This window comes from Trichomycterus rosablanca, chromosome 22 (genome assembly GCF_030014385.1).
Source record: "Trichomycterus rosablanca isolate fTriRos1 chromosome 22, fTriRos1.hap1, whole genome shotgun sequence".
Lineage (NCBI taxonomy): Eukaryota > Metazoa > Chordata > Actinopteri > Siluriformes > Trichomycteridae > Trichomycterus > Trichomycterus rosablanca.
This window is the reverse complement of record NC_086009.1, coordinates 1,596,349-1,618,474: the sequence shown is the minus strand read 5'-3', so window position 1 is coordinate 1,618,474 and position 22,126 is coordinate 1,596,349. Positions and strand designations below refer to the sequence as shown.

Genomic DNA, 22,126 nt, shown 5'->3' with positions numbered 1-22,126 from the left:
GAAGAATATTAACTCTAAAGAGATGAAATATTATTAACAGACTATATATATAAATATATATGTATATGTGCTATACATATACGCATTCATATACACATATATGAATTACAAATGTTTTAAGAAATGAAAAAAAGTTATTAGACTTTAATAAAGATGCAGGAATTACTTTTGAGTGGTTTGCAGGTTTCTTGGAATTGTGTAAGATAAATAATATATATCATTTTAACACCTTGGACATCTTTGCTTCATCGGTGAGTCGATTGTTCTTGGCAGAGACGGTCATGAAGCTACAGATATCAGATTTGTGATGTTTTTTGTACAATGTTGGTTCAAGTTCATTTATTAGGATTTTATGGTCGTGTTTTACACTCTTTTTACATTCATGACAGAAACGGTATTTACTGGTTACACAAGATTCATCAGTGGGAGGAAACCCACAGACATGGGGAGAACAAAAACTCCACACAGAAAAAAACCCGGAAAGCCCTGGGGTTTGAACCCAGGACCTTCTTGCTGTGTACCCACCTGATACATGTTTAGCTCTTCACCTGTGGAAAGTGTTCTGACCACTACTTAACCTTCCCAGTCTTATATTGCCACCGTCCCAATTTTTTATGAAAAGCAATCACATTAACTTGGTAGCACACAAAACGTCATGTGGCTTTTAATAAATTACCAGTAAATGGTAGCATGCAAAGCACTTGGTACTGGCTGTACCAACTTTTCCTGGAGTTGGGTTTGTATTCTTAGATTCTACTTGGACATGAGAGAAGCAATGTAATTCTACACTGCCATAAATATTAGAATAAATAAATTTTAGAAATACATTTCAATAAAGAAAAGACACCAGTCATGTGTGCACAATAATACAAGTTTAATAGACACCAGTGTTCATTTCTCATTTAAATGAAATACAACTGAAAAGCTCATGCACATGTTATAAAACTCACCTGGGATCCAAAATACAAGACATTCCTCCAACCACGATGCTTTAGATCACAATAAATTCAAAGCAACAAGTCACTATGGAGTGACTTATTAGCAGCATTTTCATTTCTGATTTTAAATCATGATCTCTCTGTACATGGCACAATAAAAACGAATATTTTTGATTTACAACCCCGCTGTCCAGTCACGACAGATTTCAGGTAAACATCACAGGAGAAACACTACACACCTGCAGCAATTCAAGTGCCCATGATGCCCTGCAAAGAAAATACAGAACTGCTTAATAACCAAATAAACACTAGCAAAAAAAATCTGTTTTATTAAATGAGGTCTCTTCAGACTCTGCCATGTCAGGAGCAGAGCTGCACGTTTATCGCCACAGATTATCTGAGCCCAGTGCAAAGCATCATCAGAGAGTTTACAGAACTGTAAACGCTACCCAAACTATTTCACCACACAAGTATTTAAACCTACTCAGATTCTTATTTTAATAGCCACACTTCTGTTCTACCCACCTCTGTTCACCACAGCACGCCAGGGCAAATCACTGACTGGCATCGCCTGCAACACAAAAACTCTGAATGAGTCCTAATTCAGGATCACACATTAGTGAACAGTTTAACATCAGGATTGAGAAAACGCATCTCCTCAGGCTCTACCATGTCAGGAGTAGAGCTGCACTTGTATCTCCACAAACATTCAGAGCCCAGTGCAAAACCATCACAGGAGAACCGTTCATAATGTAAACTCTATACATACCTTCAGCAGTTCAAAAAGTGCCCACGACACCCTGAAAAGCAGAACAATAGAACTGATTAATATTTATTGGGTGTAAACAACAAAAAAAAATTAATAAATGGTCTCTTCAGACTCTGCCATGTCAGGAGCAGAGCTGCACGTTTATCGCCACAGATTATCTGAGCCCAGTGCAAAGCATCATCAGAGACTCAAGTCTGCTCATAAACTCTATATCAGCACTATTATTTCATATTTTTATATATTTACAGGACTGAATTTTAATGGAACTGGTGTGCATTGACAAATTATAAACAATACAATCTCAGGGGTTTTTATTTTGTCCGCAACTGTTTGGACAATGGTCAGAAAACATTCCATATTGTCATTTAAATCTGAAACCTGTTATGTTTAAGATTTTATTTGCATAGAGAAGTCACCAGCTATAAGCAGGCTAGTTTGACTGCACCCATTAACGTTAATGGAACAGTGGTCTCCTGCCAAGGTCAGAAGAAAAGTTAACAAAAACACAAGGGAGCTCATCTAGTGCACAAAATAAAAACTCAAAAAACAGACATAAAAACGGTAGATTGCTTTAAAATATATTTAATGCAATTACTGAAGGTTCTGTAAATCTATTCAATATGTAAACACCTGTTTCCTGCCTTATTGTAAAATAAAAAAGTTAGATAAATACTTGATAAAAAATGACTTAATATATGTATAATTTCATAATTAAATAACTTAATATATGTATAATTTAAATAAAAATGCATAAAATCGAAATTCAATTGTTAAGACAGAAAACTCCCAATAATAAAGTGGTGGGTAATAATGAGAAGGCACTTTTGGATGAAGTGCAATATTTAATCCTTTAAACCTCCTGAATAATAATTAAAATAATAATAAAGAATTTACTGCTCGACCTGATTTGACTATTGCAACGTGGGAGGACAAAAATACTTAAACCCCAAAACGAGTGAACTTCAAACACAAAGCATGTTTATACGATATAAAATATAAAATAAAACCAGGTTTGGTTAGAATTGTATTAATTATTCATTTAAAAATGCTTTATAAATGTACTTACCGAGCTGAAGCTAACACGCGGCTCTGTTACCGCTCAGCTCACATGCTGAAAGGAAAAGCAGAGCCAAAATGGCCGGTTTTGTTTGCTGCAGGTCCTTTTGGTGTCTGCCGATTTAGCCTGATGAAAAACACCCTGAGGAAATAAAAATAATAAACATAAATGCTAATTTTGTGTTGATTACGTGGTGCATTTATGTTCTACGTTACAATCGTAGCTAAAAGCATACACAAACGCAGATAAATCCTAAACAAACTGGTGATTTTTAATTACTGATTATTTTAAACTGGTGGCCACTATGGCTAAACGATAACGTGTGATAATCACGGTGTTTATACCGATATAAAAAGTCTGTATGACTATATGATCATAAAATAGTATGTAATAATGATGTAGTATATTATAATAATGTTTATAAAGAAGTGGAAATTGTTGCTCTTTCAACCCTTATTACAAGAAGCTTAAAAACCAAATCATATTAGCACACTAGATCTGCTGTCTAAAAAAAACTAATCATGTTTAAAGTCTCTATCATGTTTAATCATTTCTTTTACATGTTATACAAGATATTAGACTGTCTGTACAGACGATATAAGATCAGCAGCAACTATATTTTGTGACGTTAACAGCACATTTTGGTCATCTATCTGTAACTACTAGTCACCTCCATTTTACATCAAGTGTATTTTAATTGTTCATATAAACATGTATGACTTTATGAAGAATGTGTAAAACCAGGAGTGCCATATGCAAAAAGTGTCATCATTTGATGTATTAAACACACACATCATTTACATGTATATTCATATGAAGTTCATATGTGAATAAGCCTGTTTCACATGTAAATTGCCCTTATTGTAAGACTACGTTCATCATCAGATGGGTCAATTCATTTTCATCAACCGCTTCATCCTGGTCAGGAGCTCGACAAGTCCGGTTCTACAGAGAAACACTAGATACAAGGCAGGAATACTTTGGACAGGGCAGTATTGAGGGATAAACATTTACATTTTACATTTTCAGCATTTAGCAGACGCTTTTATCCAAAGCGACGTACACAATGAGCTGAACACGATGAGCAATTGAGGGTTAAGGGCCTTGCTCAGGGACCCAACAGTGGCAACTTGGTCGTAGCGGGGCTTGAACCGGCAACCTTCTGTTTATTAGTCCAGTACCTTAACCACTGAGCTATCACTGCCCTTTAAATGGAGTTTCATAATTTATGACATCCAACACTTGGAATATTCATATGATGTTATTTTATTTGTAAGATGCCATGGTCAACATGTAATGCGTACTATTTCAAAAAAGGTAAAATATGTATAGAATTTGATAAAACAGTGTAATCAAAGTAAGAGTGTTATATGATTGGGAAATAGCTTCTGAAAAACACTGGTTGGCTGGTAGGCTTGTTTTGTGGACTTTATTTTACTGCCATGTCATATTATGGACATACAGTACTCTTAAGAAGCCGGTACTCTGCCATGATCATGACTACTCACAATGAAAAACGACAAACTCCCCTGCTAAATTATCATCTCTTAAATCATCTCTCAAGGCTTTTCCAGATGCATTATATCCAAAGCAACTTACAATTGTGACGGAATACAATGCAAGCATTCAAAGGTTAAGGACCTTATTCAGGAAACCAGCATTAGTCTTGTACCTTAAACACTAAGCTACCACTGTGTTCCACTGCCAAGTGTTAATACTGTGGTTGCATGTAAGGACACGATATGCTAATTTAGTAAGTTATTAATATGAATTACTGTATGTGTACGGAGTATTTGAGTGCACTGTTGATGTTACACACTTGCAGTATTTCCGTAATTACAGTTCAGACTGGTAAAAGCTGTTTACATATTTGTCAAACTGAAACCAGTAATTTTCAGAATGCTTTGACAGGTTTTTTTCTTTTCTTTTGGCTGCGCCCGTACTCATTCGTCACCACAGCAGATCATTCTGGTCCACATACCTGATCTGGTATCAATTCCTTATTTCATCCAAGCTTGGGCACCCCACTATGACTAGACTGTTCGACCACTTTTTATATGTTATATGTTCGGCAATAAAGTTCTGTTGAAATTAACCATTTAAATTTGCATCCACACTAACTGAGAGATGTGAGTTCAAGTACAAAAGATGCTTCTCCCATCTACAGCGGAAGGTCTAACAAAGTTAGCTGCTTTTGCATGTCATACACCATGTACAGTAATTTCTTTGTCTATGAGAAGTTTTGCATCTTCTCCTCTCATCTGTGTGGGGTTTCTTGCAACCACCACACACATGCAGAAGTTGGATTGGTTATTTTTAATTGCTTTCATGTGTGACTATCTATCTATCTATCTATCTATCTATCTATCTATCTATCTATCTATCTATCTATCTATCTATCTATCTATCTATCTATCTATCTATCTATCTATCTATCTATCTATCTATCTATCTATCTATCTATCTATCTATCTATCTATCTTGTTGCCTGGTACATGTTTGTTTTCCTTTGATTTACTGTAAATTGACTGCAGACCAAACTGGCAAACCAGTCTGGCAGTTAAGGAGGAGGAGCACTACTGTATAATGATTCAACATGAGGAGAGAGAGCACGAGAGAGAGAGAGAGAGAGAGAGAGAGAGAGGGAGCAGAGCCACCTCATCAAACACTGACAGTAAGTCAGAAGAGTGCAGGAGGAGAGGCAGGGTGCGGTGGTGGAAAAAAGGAACTCCAGCCAGAGGAACTGAAGTTACTTTTTGACATTTGAAAGAAGAAAAGCAAAAGAAGCAAAGCTGAAAGTAAGTCTCCTTTTCTTTATTCAGCCCTGTTTTCCTGCGTGGCCCCTTTACGACCCCCCACTGTGACTGTGTGTGCTCTCTTATTTAGCAGAAGTCACTGCTGTGGCATGCAAATGCACGATCCGTTCTCTATTTCTGGACTGTGCATTTGTACGCTGCTATGTATTTCTTGGGTGTTGGTGCATCTGAGTTCAGTTATGCATGACTGTCAAAATGGGGGCCGGGGGACGAGAGGTGGAAATGGGACGCCTGAACTCGTGCTCACTGAGCCCAGATTCATATCAGTCCCAGATCTCTGCTGTGTTTGGGTCAGTGTCTTGTGTCTTGTCAACTCTTGATGTTGGACAGCAACTTTAAACTCACCTGGAACAGTTTCAGTATTGCTGCTGTGGAAGAAATGATCTTTATATTCTCTCGCCCCCTTTTAATGGCAGATCTGATCTGATCACGAGTAGGAAATTGAAACAATCTAATAATTCACTTCATTAATGCTTCCTCCTGGTCAGAATCTTAGTAAGTCACTCGGATTGGGCGTCAATACATCACAGGGCATCACACTCAATTAAAAACAACCAATCCACCTTCTGTGTGTGTGTGGTGGGTGTAAGAAAACCCACACAGATGAGGGAAGACTGGTGACTGGTGGCACAGATTTGAATTGGCTCTGTTTGCCAACATGCCACCCATGCATGCCACACATTTCGGTTCCACACTGTGCAAACAAGGGAAGTACTGGGTGCGAGGCAGGAATATTCTGAACAGGGTATTTGTTTATATGTATGTATGTATGTATGTGTAAATATTATATAAGCTGCTCGGGTGGCACAGGGGTAAATTACGCTAGCTCACTACCACTAAGATCAAGGGTTCAAATCCCTATTGGTGCTGCCGATCAGCGTCTACATATAGATAGAGGAGGGAGGATGGTCAATACCCTGCAATTGATTGCCGTCCTGTCCAGGGTGTGTTACCCAGTGTTATATAAACTATATATTAAAATGAAATACACAGTACATGTACGTATATATGCATATATCACTTGCTGCAAAGGAAAAACAATTCCTGTAATTACGATGTGTATTAAACTGGGGGATTTCACAGTAGCAGACAAACAGGCTGAACCAGCACAGGTTGCAGTTACCATCCCTGCAGCTATCTGTGCATGTTTCTACATATACTTCACTCTAAACAACACACAGTGACATTTCAGATCAGAACAGGGAGGAAAATCTTCTTTATTCACCTGTCACATCAAGAATTCATTCTCTAAGTGAAGTTCAGGAAGCGTAGTCAGGTGACGTGTAGCCATTTATACTTATTTATAATTTTAGTATCATGATAGACATTATTAAATACTCTACTGAGTATATAGGGAGCATTTTTAACAATCATTTATTAACATGGGAGCTGTAATAACTTCGCCTGGAATCGTTTGCGAGTGCATTGTGCCTTTATTCACAGTGAGGAGGATGGTTAAAGAGGCAAAAACAACTCTCTACGGCAGCGCTTCTATGGTTTCATATAAGATATAATTTCACGGACCGGCGGGGGGGGGGGTTATATTGTTTTAACTAAATACAGGTTCAAGAGAGTTTTTTAAATGACGCTTTGTGCTTTTATTAACATCTGTTCCACTGATTTTTTTAAAGAATTGAGGTTTGTATAAATAAACCCCTATATGGAAAGAATCGCAGCGAAGGTCCAGAGAACAGAAACGAAGCCAAACAGGAAATGAGGGGTGGGGTGGTGGGGGGTGATGAGACCCTATACAAAACATCACATCCGTAAATGTGTAGCTCAGCGAGTAGGGGGGTCACATCGCCAGAACAGGAAAGGAGGTCGGAGGTCATCTATAGCCTGGTTTATGGGAAAAGGGAGCGGAAGAGCAGGAGTGACGTCTGTAACTCCGCTAATCAAACCGAAAAAGAGATGAAAGAGAACGACCTGAGCTGAACAGTCAGTGCAGGTTAAAACAGGAGCATCATGGGATCCTCTCAACCCCAAAACATAGAAGAACCCTCCTGATGTACAAAAATACAACAATATAATTCAGAAACACACTGTGTGCAAAAGTTTAGATGCCCCTGGTCACATGGTCTTATTACAGGGAATGGGTTTGTTTGATTTTGACCGTGCCCGTGAGCTTGCTGGACGTCTCATACAGAATTAAAATGCCCACTAAAGATTTAGTGCCATAATCACCATAAGCTTCCTCTGGTTATGGGATCCATGTAAATGCCCCACCCACCCCCTGCACCGCCCTTATTGCAACCCTCTACAAAAACGAGTCATAATTGAACTATCCTGTAATATGATACAGAGAGAGGACGGCTAATGGACACTAACGCTCATATAATCACTAATATAATCTTCACTAGAAGGAGAAAATCAAACCAGAATAAAGACCACAAAACATTAAAGAGCTCAAGCGCCAGCCGAGGGACGGAGAGCGGGGTGGAGTGTTTTGAGAACGGACCATTAGCAATTTAACCAGACCTGATAACAGAGAGAAAGTACCAAGGGTCAGATCTGAGCAAAATATGATACAACAACCACGTCCCTGGGTCTGATGTTCTCCTTTTTGGGGTCTGATGTTCTCCTTTTGTAGTCTGATGTTCTCCTTTTTGGGGTCTGATGTTCTTCTTTTGGAGTCTGATGTCATCTTTTTGGGGTCTGATGTTCTCCTTTTTGGGGTCTGATGTTCATCTTTTGGAGTCTGATGTCATCTTTTTGGGGTCTGATGTTCTCCTTTTGTAGTCTGATGTTCTCCTTTTTGGAGTCTGATGTCATGTTTTTGGGGTCTGATGTTCTCCTTTTGTAGTCTGATGTTCTCCTTTTTGGAGTCTGATGTCATGTTTTTGGGGTCTGATGTTCTCATTTTGTAGTCTGATGTTCTCCTTTTTGGGGTCTGATGTTCTCCTTTTGGGGTCTAATGTCCTTCTTTTTGGGATCTGGTGTTCTGTTTTGGGTATAATGTCCTTCTTTTTGGAGTCTGGTGCCCTCTTTTTGGGGTCTGATGTTCTTTTTGCGGTCTGATGTCCTTCCTTTTTAGGGTTTTGGATGTGGCCACCCTAATCAGCCCTTCTTATTCATTTTTAGTCTTTAAGTTGTTGTTGTACAGCTTTAAGGTTTAAATTTGTAATGAAATGCATTGTAATAAATTCAAGAAAAAGCAAAAAAGAAGTGATTTTATTGGTGGTCTCAGATTCTTTGCTCCCTACTCGGTCTTCCAATAACCAATTAGGAAATGAGCTCTAGCCATAAGAAGTAAGATGACTAGATGACTCCAAGCAAGTATAAAGGCTAGATGCAACCCTGATGGACACCCACCCTAAATTACATCCACTTACTCCTAAAAGACACAAGTCTAATCCTAAAATAATCTGTGTGAGCAAAAGCAAGTGAAGGGGGAGAAGATGCCGGTCTGATGGACTCTGAGACCTTCTCCCTGTTCCCTCTGCAGTCTTGTGATAGAACATGCTCGTCACTCGATACGCCTCGAGCTATGCGGGTTTGTCAGCGGGGTGTGTGTATGTGTGTGTGTTGGCCTGTTTGGACACGTCTGCAAAACACATGTTTGGATGTCCGTGTGTCCTCATGCTCATGCAAGTGGCCTCTGGCTGAAGATACCCCGACCCACCAGATATGAGTACGAGCGTCGTGGTGATGGTGAACTTTGGAATGGCTCATGTTTCCAGGCTGGGAAGTCTGGGTAGACAGGGGGGTAGACAGGGGGGTAGAGGTTCCTCGGCTCCCACATGCAGTGAGTTTTGCGTTTATATTTCTTTAAAAATCCCTTAAATCCTTTACGGTCTCTGTGAGTCTTTAGTGGCGGACGGTTCGACGTCTGCTCCAGTCCATAAAGCATGTTTTACACACAACACATCTCATAAAGGATACCACACGCTTCAAGGTTGCTGGCACGTCTCCAGGTCTTTATTTTACACCCCTTTGGGCTCAAATTAGCCGAGACCAAACATACATCTACACAGGGGGTGTAGTTCTGTAATTCAGAACCATGAGGATTGCCCGACAATTGGTGGGAGCTATAGTATTCGGCAGGGGTGCGAGCCATACAATTCAGCACCGATTATTTATAACAACATGTTGTGTTGTTGGGGGAAGGGGAGCACAGTGGTGGGTTCGATTCCCAGAGAGTTCTTTCTGTATGAAGTTTGCATGTTCTCCTGGTGTCCGTCTGTATTCAGGATAATAGCGTGCCATGTGATGGACTGGCAACCTGTCCGGAGTATTTCCTGCCTTTTGCCAAGTGAATTAGACCCACTGTGACCCTGACCAGGATAAAGTGTTGGTAAACTAGACCATGAATAAATAAATGAATGACACTCATGGGTTCAGGTGTTCAGGCCAGACTCATGGCTAATAGGTGTGTAAAATCAATTTTACATTTTGCATCATCAGTTTGGGGAAGGCCCTTTCCCGTTCCAGCATGGCTGCGCCTGTTTGGGGTCTGATGTCCTTCTTTTTGGGGGGTCTGATGTTCTCCTTTTTGGGGGGTCTGATGTTCTTCTTTCTGGGGTCTGATGTTCTTCTTTTTGGGGTCTGATGTTCTCCTTTTTGGGGGGTCTGATGTTCTCCTTTTTGGGTTCTGATGTTCTTTTTGGGGGGTCTGATGTTCTTTTTGGGTTCTGATGTTCTCCTTTTTGGGGTCTAATGTTCTCCTTTTTGGGGGGTCTGATGTTCTCCTTTTTGGGGGGTCTGATGTTCTTCTTTTTGGGGTCTGATGTTCTCCTTTTTGGGGGTCTGATGTTCTTCTTTTTGGGGTCTGATGTTCTTCTTTTTGGGGGGTCTGATGTTCTCCTTTTTGGGGGGTCTGATGTTCTTTTTGGGGGGTCTGATGTTCTTCTTTTTGGGGTCTGATGTTCTTCTTTTTGGGGTCTGATGTTCTCCTTTTTGGGGTCTTTTTGGGGTCTGATGTTCTTCTTTTTGGGTTCTGATGTTCTCCTTTTTGGGGTCTGATGTTCTCCTTTATGGGGGGTCTGATGTTCTCCTTTTTGGGGGGTCTGATGTTCTTCTTTTTGGGGTCTGATGTTCTTCTTTTTGGGGGGTCTGATGTTCTTCTTTTTGGGGTCTGATGTTCTTCTTTTTGGGATCTGATGTTCTTCTTTTTGGGGTCTGATGTCTCCTTTTTGGGGTCTGATGTTCTTCTCTTTGGGGTCTTATTGCTAATAGGTGTGTAAAATCACATTTTGCATCATCAGTTTGGGGAGGGCCCTTTCCCATTCCAGCATGACCACACCCCTGTGCAGCAGTTCAGTCACAAATGCTCTTTTGGCACAAATGACCACAGACACACTTTAAAATCCTCCAAAAACCGTTCCAAAACAGTGGAGGGCCGGAGGTAAGCTATACAAAAATGCTTATGGTTTTTGGGACGGGATGTTCGATCACACACTTTTGGATCGGGTGTCCACACACTTTTGGCCTACAGAACAGTCTCACGTGCTAAACCCACTTTATTTTTACATTCCAGGACTCACGATGTCATCGACGTGTACAGAGAAGAAGGCAGAAGATGCCAAACATCAGAGCTTCTGGATGGTGAGAGATAAACACACACGTACATACCTTTCACTCGAGCTGGATGTTTCTCCTGTAAGAGCAACAGGCCGTAACGGCAGGAAACCGTCACTCACATTCATGCAGCCATTAAACTCTGGGTCTGAATCACTGAGCAAAAGGCAGGAAACACACCGGACAGGACGCCAGTCCATCACAGGCCACACACACACTCATACCTAGAGGGACTTTAGTATCTCCGATTATCCTGACTGTATGTTTTTGGACTGTGGGAGGAAACCGGAGCTCCTGGAGGAAACCCACACAGACACAGGGAGAACATGCAAACTCCACACAGAAAAGACCCTGGCTGCCAGGATGGGGAATCAAACCCATGACCCTCCTACCCACTGAGCCACTGTGCCTCCTAAAAACAAATTAGCAACAAGGGTGGTACAATGGGTAACACTATCGCCTCACAGCAAGAAGGTCCTGGGTTTGATTCCCAATAAATGGACCAGTGACCTGTCCGGTGTGTTTCCTGACTTTTACTCAGTGAACCCACCGTGACCCTGACCAGGATAAAGCGCTGGTAAAACGGACACTGAACAAATGAGTAAATAAATAATACACGTTTTTGTTATAAAATCTGCATAAATGTGAGGAACTGGTGTCAGATTTCCAGTAAATAAGCTTCTCTTTTCCCAGTAACACCAGTTTGACTCCTGAATCGGCGTCTCTGGGTTTTTTTGGCTCACGACATATTTTTCCCCCCATCTTTAAGTATTTGGAATGTCCCTACTGGGCTTCTGTTACCGTCCAGCTCCAGCTGTTTACAGGCGTGATGCGACGTTGGAGGTTGGCGAAGGTGGCCGGCAGCGCACGTTCACCGCCGCTAGGTCGTCTACGCGCGGCGGTAAAGCTGCGACCGGTGGAGTGCTTGTATGGGAGCGTACGGGCTGCTGTGATTGGCTGGCACGTCGCTCTCCGGCGCTCCGGCGTGATCTTGGCCGACGGAGCGAATTCCTCAGCTGTTTTCATTTTTCACCAAGACTGAAGAGAAAGCGAGACACACACACACACACACACACACACACTCACACACACACACACAGAATAAGATGACGCTAGATAGTGAGGATGAAAGTATAAGATTAAGACCTACAGACGCTGATAAGAACAGAATCAGATCAGCGAGACAGAGACGCAGCCGCGATGCCGGAAGATAAAATCGTAAGAAACCCGGAAAACCGTCTCAGATTCCAGGAGAAGAACGGATCTGGTTCCAGGATCCACATCCACAAACAGGATGTCGGCCGTGTGGAAATGTTATTACACGCTCCCGACTCCATACGCCTTTCGCTCTCACACACACCATCCTGCTCTCTCTCACTCTGAGTGCATCAGAGAGAATCGAACCCGGGTCTCCAGGACCCACGTTACCGTGTCACACCTATTCGGCTAAATATACTCTACGTGGACAAAAGTATTGGGACACGCCTTTTAATTTTTGAATTAATGAACAACTGCTGTGACTGAAACACACGAATTCAATCATTAGAAGGGGCGTCCGGATACTTTTCTGCACACAGTGTTAATGTTTATACTCTCGGGACGAGGACACATTTTCCCCGAATGAACAGTCTCAGCTCTTTTTGTCTCAGCCAGGGAACTACCAGACGACGGTGAAGAGGACGGAGGACGCCTTCCAGGCCTGTAACGACCTGGTGACGTGTTTACAGGAGCGGGCGCGGGTGGAACGGCTCTACGCTCAGCAGCTCAACGAGTGGAGCAGCAAGTGGAAGCCACTAGTGGACGCCAGTGAGTAGAGCTCATGTTACAGTCGGGTCATTCTGGCGGCTCTGGATTCTCCTCCCGCCTGCAGCGCCCATGGTCGGACAGTCCCGGAGCATGTGACAGGCAGGAAAAAGTTTGTGCACCTTTAGGACTGATCAGGAATTTGGCATTAATTTTACATAAATTGTTCCTTAAAGTCCCAATAATTGAGGCATTTGTTTATTATCAGTTTAATATAAGTTAATATTTTATCCTGGTCAGGGTTGCAGTGTGCCGCTCTATCTCAGAACATCACACAGTTACACACTAATAACTCTCATACAAACACCAGAGACGAGGATCAAACCCGGGTCTCCAGGACCCATGTTGCTGCATCATACCTATTCTACCAAATACTCGACGTGGACAAAAGTATTGGGACACGCCTTTTAATATTTGAATTTATTTCTTTCAGCTACTGTACATTGATTCCTAACAGGAGTAATAAATCAGTTATATAAAAGAAGTGATACGCTTTCAACTTTGCAGCAACGGTTTAGGGAAGGCCCACAAATTCCCACAGACATACTAGTAAGTCTTGACAGCCTTCCTAGAAGAGACGGAAAGATCCCTGAAATTATCACAGAGGTCGCTCTGATTTAATACTGTTTGTTTTTGAAACTGGACGTCCAACAAGCTCATGCTCAGGTGTCCAAATACTTTTGACCATACAGTTTGTCCCTTTCAGGTTCCTATAAATATGTGAACCTGCAAAAAAGAGGTTGTGCATCAATCTCCTCACCCCTTGTGTTAATTGTGGAAGTTGTATTTATAGGTCAAACATTTTATTATATTAATAATTATTAATTTATGCATATAATTAAAAAATAAAAGACATTGTTCTTTTTAGATTGCAATTATTAGAATAAAACTGTTCATGTGTGTGGGGTTCCTTTAGCAGTCAGTTTATCTGATCCGTTTGTGGACTTGACGTGGACTTGACGTGTCCGTCCTCTGTCCAGGTCCTCTGTACGGCTCCCTGATGCGAGCCTGGCAGTGCTTCGTCTCCTCCGCCGACCGTCTCTCGGGCCTCCACACCGACATGTGTCGCTCCCTGGTCTGTGAGGACGGCGACAGGATCAGGACCTGGCAGAAGGAGACCTTCCATAAAAAGGTGTTCGGGGGTTTCAGGGAGTCGCAGGATTTCGAGACGGGATTTGCTCGAGCTCAGAAGCCCTGGTCCAAAAAACTCAAGAAGGTCAGAACCTCCTGATCAACGTCCCTGCATGTGTTTTTAGTAGGATTATGGAACGGTGGTTTAACCCCGGAGTCCCTTTTATTCAGCCTAAACATTTTAGTTGGAACTATTGATTTTAAATCGTTCAACCAGTACAGTAACCAGTATTACCTTCCCATTTAACCTTAACTAGTATAGCCCACTCATTTAACTTCAACCAGTATAGTCCTTCCATTTAACCTCAGGCAGTACAGCCCTCCTATTTAACCTTAACCAGTATACCATCCCATTTAACTTAAACCAGTATAGCCTTTTCATTTAACCTCAACCAGTATAGCTCTCCTATTAAACCTTATCCAATATAGCCCTCCAATTTAAAACCAGGCAGTATAGCCCTCCCATCTAACCTAAACTAGTATAACCCGCCCATTTAACCTAAACTAAAATAGTCCCAGCCATTTAACCCAAACCAGTATTACCTTCCCGTTTAACCTAAACCAGTATAGCCCTCCAATTCAACCTAAACCAGTACAGTCCTCCTATTTAACCTAAACCAGTAGAGCCCTCCCATTCAACCTAAACCAATATAGTCCCAGCCATGTAACCTAAACCAGTAAAACCCTCCCATTTAACCTAAACCAGTATATCCAGTATATTAAACCTAAACCAATATTACCTTCCCATTTAACCTGAACCATTATATCTATCATATTAAACCTAAACCACTATAACCCTCCCATTTAATCTAAACTAGTACAGCCAATCTATTTAACCTAAACCAGTATAGCCCTCCTATTTAACCAAAACCAGTATATCCCTTCCATTTAATTTCAGGCAGTATAGCCCTCTCATTTAACCTGAGATATAGCTCTCCCTGTAAACCCTATCCAGTATAGCCCTCCAATTTAAAATCAGGCAGTATAGCTCTCCTATTTAACCTAAACCAGTATATCTATCATATTAAACCTTAACCAGTATTACCTTCCCATTTATCTAAACTAGTACAGTCAATCTATTAAACCTAAACAAATAAAGTCCCAGCCAAAACCAGTAAAGTCATCCCGTTCAACCTTAACCAGTACAGTGACTCCCAGTTGTTAGATGTTGATGTTATATCTGGTGCTCTCTCTCTCTCTCTCTCTCTCTCTCTCTCTCTCTCTCTCTCTCTCTCTCTCCAGCTGGAGAAAGCGCGGGTGTCGTTCCACAAGGCCAGCCGTAAGGAGCACGCGGTTCGAGAAAGGGAAACACACGCGCAGGGGAACCCCGACGTTGCCATGGAGAAACAGAGGAGGATCCAGGAGGAGCGAGACCTGGTGCACCAGGAGACCGAGAAGGTGAATCTCAGTCACATGTTACACACCCGGGCGCGGGGTCGTGGTGAAGCTTCCCCAAATCACGTGTGGTGTTACAGGGGGTCGTGGTGAAGCTTCCCCAAATCACGTGTGGTGTTACAGGGGGGTCGTGGTGAAGCTTCCCCAAATCACGTGTGGTGTTACAGGGGGTCGTGGTGAAGCTTCCCCAAATCACGTGTGGTGTTACAGGGGGGTCGTGGTGAAGCTTCCCCAAATCACGTGTGGTGTTACAGGGGGGTCGTGGTGAAGCCTCCCAAAATCACGTGTGGTGTTACAGGGGGTCGTGGTGAAGCTTCCCCAAATCACGTGTGGTGTTACAGGGGGTCGTGGTGAAGCTTCCCCAAATCACGTGTGGTGTTACAGGGGGTCGTGGTGAAGCTTCCCCAAATCACGTGTGGTGTTACAGAGGGTCGTGGTGAAGCTTCCCCAAATCACGTGTGGTGTTACAGGGGGTCGTGGTGAAGCTTCCCCAAATCACGTGTGGTGTTACAGGGGGTCGTGGTGAAGCTTCCCCAAATCACGTGTGGTGTTACAGGGGGTCGTGGTGAAGCTTCCCCAAATCACGTGTGGTGTTACAGGGGGGTCGTGGTGAAGCTTCCCCAAATCACGTGTGGTGTTACAGGGGGGTCGTGGTGAAGCTTCCCCAAATCACGTGTGGTGTTACAGGGGGGTCGTGGTGAAGCTTCCCCAAATCACGTGTGGTGTTACAGGGGGGTCGTGGTGAAGCTTCCCCAAATCACGTGTGGTGTTACAGGGGGGTCGTGGTGAAGCTTCCCCAAATCACGTGTGGTGTTACAGGGGGTCGTGGTGAAGCTTCCCCAAATCACGTGTGGTGTTACAGGGGGTCGTGGTGAAGCTTCCCCAAATCACGTGTGGTGTTACAGGGGGTCGTGGTGAAGCCTCCCCAAATCACGTGTGGTGTTACAGGGGGTCGTGGTGAAGCTTCCCCAAATCACGTGTGGTGTTACAGGGGGTCGTGGTGAAGCCTCCCCAAATCACGTGTGGTATTACAGGGGGTCGTGGTGAAGCTTCCCCAAATCACGTGTGGTGTTACAGGGGGGTCGTGGTGAAGCTTCCCCAAATCACGTGTGGTGTTACAGGGGGGTCGTGGTGAAGCTTCCCCAAATCACGTGTGGTGTTACAGGGGGGTCGTGGTGAAGCTTCCCCAAATCACGTGTGGTGTTACAGGGGGGTCGTGGTGAAGCTTCCCCAAATCACGTGTGGTGTTACAGGGGGGTCGTGGTGAAGCTTCCCCAAATCACGTGTGGTGTTACAGGGGGTCGTGGTGAAGCTTCCCCAAATCACGTGTGGTGTTACAGGGGGTCGTGGTGAAGCCTCCCAAAATCACGTGTGGTGTTACAGGTGAGAGGGCGATACGAGAAGGTTCTGGAGGAGGTGACGCGCTACGCCCCGCGCTACATGGAGGAGATGGAGTCCGTCTTCGACCAATCACAGGAGGAGGAGAGGAAGAGGATCAGCTTCCTCAAACAGGCCTTCCTGTCCATCCACCGACACCTGGATGTCACCAATAATGAGAGGTACCCTGTGTTTCTGAGTCAAAAGTATATGGACGCACCTTCTAATGATTGAACTTTGCAGCAACAGTTTAGGGAAGGCCCCTTCCTGTTCCAGCATGACTCCTGACCTCAGTCCCACTCTAAAATGAACCAGAACATCAACTGATCATCAACGATGTCATCTTTCGACTGACCGGGCACAAATTCCCATAGACGTACTTCTAAACCTGTATTATTTTCAGTGTGAAGGCGGTGTACAGTGAACTCCACGACACTCTGATGGGCATCAGCGAGCAGGACGACACGCGCTGGTGGAAGAACACGCATGGTCCAGGCATGCCCACAGACTGGCCTCAGTTCCAGGTAGGTTCACACACACACACACACACACACACACTCTCTCGTCACACACACACTCTCTGTCACACACACACACAAAAACACACTCTCTCTCGTCACACACACACACACACACAAAAACACACACTCTCTCTCTCATCGTCACACACACACACACACACACTCTGTCACACACACACACACAAACACACACTCTCTCTCTCTGTCACACACACACACAAACTCTCTCTTTGTCACACACACACAAACACACACACAAACTCTCTCTTTGTCACACACACACAAACACACACACAAACTCTCTCTTTGTCACACACACACAAACACACACACAAACTTTCTCTATTTGTCACACACACACTCAAAAACACACTCTCTCTTTCTTTGTCACACACACACACACACACACACAAACACTCTCTCTCTCTCTCTCTCTCTCTCTCTCTCTGTCTCACACAAACGGCACTATAAGGCCAAAAGTATTCGGACACCTGATCATGAGCTTGCTGGACATTAAAATATCGTGACCTCTATGTTAACTTTTCTGCCACTTTTCTAAGAAGGCTTCTCACAAAACTTTGAAGTACGTCTGTGGGAATTTGTGCCCGCTCAGTGAAAAGATGAAAGCATTAGTACGGCTGGGCACTCGATTGACTTTTCGGTCCATTCCAGAGCTGTTGAGTGGGGCTGAGCTCAGTGCTCTGTGCTTTTCAGGAAAGAGTCTTCCCTAAACTGTTTCTGCAAAGTCGGAAGCATGTCATTTCCTTTATATAATTGATTTATTACACCTGTTAAGAGACTGTCGTGGCACATGAATTTAATAATTAGACGGGGTGTCCGAATACTTTTGTCCATATAGTGAATCTTCCGTCTTAATGCTTATTTTTGATTTTTTTAGGAATGGGTACCAAACAGGAAGCACAAAAAAGGAAAGAAAGAGCCGGAAGAAAAAGAAAAAGAAAAAGATCCAAACGTGGTGGTGACGGAGAGAAAGTGAGTTTGTGGGATTTAAAGTTCAGATTTATTTGATGTTACATTTACATTTTCTGCATTTAGTGGACACTTTATATCCAAGCGACTCACAGTACAGTTGGGCCTTGCTCAAGGGCCCAACAGTCGCAATCTGGCAGTGGTGGGGCTTGAACCAGTGACCTTTAGATTACTAGTTCAGTAACCACTAGGCTACAACTGCCAAAGTAATCATGAAGTGATTCTTTACAAAATGATAGAAGATGAAGGTGTTATAACGTGTGTGTGTGTGTGTGTGTGTGTTGTCACTCTCTCTCTCAGTGTGCTGGTCGGTGGAGTCCGGGTTCGAGCTCTGTACGATTACGTTGGACAGGAGCAGGATGAGCTGTCCTTTAAAGCAGGTAAATAACAGTACTGGTTATGCTGCATTCACGTCACCTCGAAGTTACGGTAATTACAAGTTTCACACTCGTAAAAAAACAGTCGTCAAACTTGTAATTACAAGCGGGGGAAACTCAGAACCTTCGACTCATCAGTTTTAAAATCACATCATGAGACGATCTCTCCAAAAAGACCAGGACATCCAACATTCATTCACTTTAATGATCAAAACTAATACGAGACCAGGACTAATGAGTGTGAGACCAGGACTGAGGCGGTTTATAGTTTGTTTGTTGTTTCTACAGCATTTTCTGTCAAACCAGGCCAAACCAGTCCGGCTGCCTCTTTAGTCAACAAGGTGTTTCTGTCTGCACTTCGTCTCTGTTTGTTGTTCCACATAATTCTTTAATTTTAAGTAATTTGTGATGAACTCAGACCAGCCAGGATTGGGACCAAGTATTTCTAATCTAGTATTAAAATCTAGTTTTTTTTAAATCTAGCATTAAAATCTAGTTTTTTTTAAATCTAGCATTAAAATCTAGTATTTTTAATCTAGCATTAAAATCTAGTATTTTTAATCGAGTATTAAAATCTAGTATTTTTAATCGAGTATTAAAATCTAGTATTTTTACTCTAGTATTAAAATCCAGTATTTTTACTCTAGTATTAAAATCCAGTATTTTTAATCTATTATTAAAATGTAGTGTTTTTAATCTAGTATTAAAATCTAGTATTTTTAATCTAGTATTAAAATCCAGTATTTTTAATCTATTATTAAAATGTAGTGTTTTTAATCTAGTATTAAAATCTAGTATTTTTACTCTAGTATTAAAATCCAGTATTTTTAATCTATTATTAAAATGTAGTATTTTTACTCTAGTATTAAAATCTAGTATTTTTACTCTAGTATTAAAATCCAGTATTTTTACTCTAGTATTAAAATGTAGTGTTTTTAATCTAGTATTAAAATCTAGTATTTTTAATCTAGTATTAAAATCCAGTATTTTTAATCTATTATTAAAATTTAGTATTTTTACTCTAGTATTAAAATCTAGTATTTTTACTCTAGTATTAAAATCTAGTATTTTTACTCTAGTATTAAAATCCAGTATTTTTACTCTAGTATTAAAATCCAGTATTTTTAATCTATTATTAAAATGTAGTGTTTTTAATCTAGTATTAAAATCCAGTATTTTTACTCAAGTATTAAAATCCAGTATTTTTTATCTATTATTAAAATGTAGTGTTTTTAATCTAGTATTAAAATCTAGTATTTTTACTTTAGTATTAAAATCTAGTATTTTTAATCTAGTATTAAAATCCAGTATTTTTACTCTAGTATTAAAATCTAGTATTTTTAATCTATTATTAAAATGTAGTATTTTTACTTTAGTATTAAAATCTAGTATTTTTAATTTAGTATTAAAATCCAGTATTTTTACTCTAGTATTTAAACACTTATTTAAAAGGACTTTTATTCAACATCAAGACCAAACAGACTTGAAACTAAGATGAGACTTTTATATTATAATAAAAATAATTATTACTCGTAACTGTGTGTGTGTGTGTGTGCATGTGTAGGTGAGGAGTTTTTGAAGACTGAAGACGAGGACGATCGGGGTTGGTGCAGAGGGATGATGGACGGAGGAAAAGAGGGTCTTTATCCTGCCAACTATGTGGAACTGGTGTAGCGTTCAACAGAGCCACTTATTAACGTGCTAAACACACACACACACACACACACACACACACACACACACACACACACACACACACACACACACACACTTTTTCCTACCTTTTTCTACTTCCTCTTTCTGTAATGGACGTGTGTATCACACACAGCAGTGTGTCGCTGTGTGTAAACAGAGTCATGTTGACCTAGGGAGCTGCTTAGCATGCTAATTAGAAGAAACCAGCATGCTAGCTAGAAGGAGGCTAAATTCTATCGGTACCTGCGTACATACAAACTGTTCGCACTTAGTTTTTACTTTAAAAAAATTATATATATATATTTAGTTCACAGGCATTTTTAAAATAACAGACAGACTTGTAAATAAAGTGCCTAACCTTCTCTAAGCACAGACTGTGACTGTGTGCATTAGCGCAGGAAAACATGCAATCAAAAAACATGCAACAGTTGCAGATGAAGCTCAATCACTCTGTCAGGGGTCTAAAACTAGTTTTGTTTTTTTTAGTTTTTTTTTTGAGTTTTTTTTTTTGCTTTGTTTATGTTAAAGATGAAAGTTTGTGCTTAATAAGAAAGTCTGGAGAAAGTGTACAGCAATGAAGTGGTGTGTGTGTGTGTGTGTGTTTATGGAAGGAGGGATTTTTCGCTAGCGAACAAGCGCTGGAATTCTGAATTTCTCCGAGTTTGAATCCCAGCTCTGCTACCGGTCGGCTGGGCGCCCCCTATTGGACAAAATCGGCCACTAGTCTGCTGGCTGCGCAAAGCCTGGACTAAAAAGTGGACGGGGCCTTCGAGGCTGTCTAAGGACCCTGGTTAGTAGTTTGAGGCGCCTGTACAGAAGTGGAGGAACAAGGAGATCGGCGAGTGACTCTCCATGCGCGAGACCAACCTCATGCACCGATCCACGGAAGTACGGGCGAATAAGAAGAGGTCGGAGGAAGCGCGTGTCAGGAGAATATACCCTCCTCGTAGGCCATCAAGGTCTCCAGCAAGGGAAGATTAATTGGCTATGACTAAACTGGGATAAAATGAGAAAGAATCCATAAATAAAACAGATATTGAGCCACTTTTAAAGGTACATTTGAGTAAAGTTTGTCTTGATAAAATGTTGCTGTTACATCCGTGTGTATTACAGATTTCCCTGCTGTCCAAATGTAAATCGTTCCCGTGAAACCTTACGTCAACCGAAATGCCGTAAAGCATAGAAACATTTATCGTTAATTTAAACGGGAAAAGGCCGATGTGGGTGGGATTAACGGAAGTGATTCCTCATAGATGCTGCAGTTACGACCTATGCTGGCCGATCGAGGGCGCTGCACAGAGACGGGGGAATAATAGAGACCAGCGCGTGACTCTCCGTGCACAATACGGATCTCCATATGAAAATGTCTCGTGTAAAGAAAAGAAGCAGCCGGCTCTGTACACATGTCGCAGGGGGGGTGCGATGGTTGTGGGATCGGGCCTGGAGGATTGAATGTATACATAGTGTGTAGATTAAAACCTGTGAGAAATAAATCTGGATTAAGAGATTATTGTTTGATGTATTTTTTTAATATCTGATGCTGTGGTACCACATGATATCTATAGGATTGTGTCACATCTGTAGATTCACTTTTACTGTTGGGCTTATAATAAATATACCAACCAAGTGTGTGTGTGTGTGTGTGTGTGTGTGTGGAGATTTACATTTCAGTATTTTAGGACCTGTGTATCAATCCAAAGATCAGAACCTTATTTCTATATTTTTTTTTATATTTCGAGC

At 41.7% G+C, this 22,126-nt stretch overlaps 1 protein-coding gene, 1 long non-coding RNA gene and 3 other non-coding genes across 6 annotated transcripts; 1 reads left to right on the top strand and 4 right to left on the bottom strand.

Moving 5' to 3' along the window:
- Positions 1–853: 853 nt before the first annotated feature.
- On the bottom strand, positions 854–2,837 carry LOC134300109 (uncharacterized). Its single transcript, XR_010007305.1, has 4 exons — positions 2,774–2,837; positions 1,708–1,738; positions 1,464–1,509; positions 854–1,205 (listed from the first exon to the last, which is right to left on the bottom strand). It is a non-coding gene; the product is annotated as an uncharacterized LOC134300109 (long non-coding RNA).
- Positions 1,277–1,366, bottom strand: LOC134300446 (small nucleolar RNA SNORD88). The gene has a single exon (XR_010007367.1). It is a non-coding gene; the product is annotated as a small nucleolar RNA SNORD88 (small nucleolar RNA).
- Positions 1,590–1,680, bottom strand: LOC134300447 (small nucleolar RNA SNORD88). Its single transcript, XR_010007368.1, has one exon. It is a non-coding gene; the product is annotated as a small nucleolar RNA SNORD88 (small nucleolar RNA).
- LOC134300445 (small nucleolar RNA SNORD88) lies at positions 1,807–1,896 on the bottom strand. The gene has a single exon (XR_010007366.1). It is a non-coding gene; the product is annotated as a small nucleolar RNA SNORD88 (small nucleolar RNA).
- A 2,640-nt stretch (positions 2,838–5,477) lies between the features above and the next one.
- Positions 5,478–21,894, top strand: si:ch211-51c14.1 (protein kinase C and casein kinase II substrate protein 3). 2 transcript variants are annotated; one of them, XM_063019058.1, is made up of 10 exons: positions 5,478–5,562; positions 11,057–11,124; positions 12,747–12,903; positions 13,881–14,116; positions 15,274–15,429; positions 16,810–16,985; positions 17,207–17,327; positions 18,223–18,317; positions 18,615–18,694; positions 20,256–21,894. In XM_063019058.1, exons 2-10 carry the CDS (start codon positions 11,065–11,067, stop codon positions 20,363–20,365), a joined length of 1,191 nt encoding a protein of 396 aa, XP_062875128.1. In that variant the 5' UTR covers positions 5,478–5,562; positions 11,057–11,064; the 3' UTR covers positions 20,366–21,894. The 2 variants fall into 2 exon arrangements, with proteins under 2 accessions (XP_062875128.1, XP_062875129.1); XM_063019059.1 differs by lacking the exons at positions 5,478–5,562; positions 11,057–11,124 and adding an exon at positions 12,276–12,315.
- Positions 21,895–22,126: the final 232 nt, after the last annotated feature.

Bases quoted from the DNA above. Each gene is read 5' to 3' on its own strand.
- si:ch211-51c14.1 (XM_063019058.1), top strand. From the start codon at position 11,065: ATGTCATCGACGTGTACAGAGAAGAAGGCAGAAGATGCCAAACATCAG. The intron at 11,125-12,746 runs GTGAGAGATAAA...TTTTTGTCTCAG, and splicing joins AACATCAGAGCTTCTGGATG to CCAGGGAACTACCAGACGAC. The intron at 17,328-18,222 runs GTAGGTTCACAC...TGATTTTTTTAG, and splicing joins CAGACTGGCCTCAGTTCCAG to GAATGGGTACCAAACAGGAA.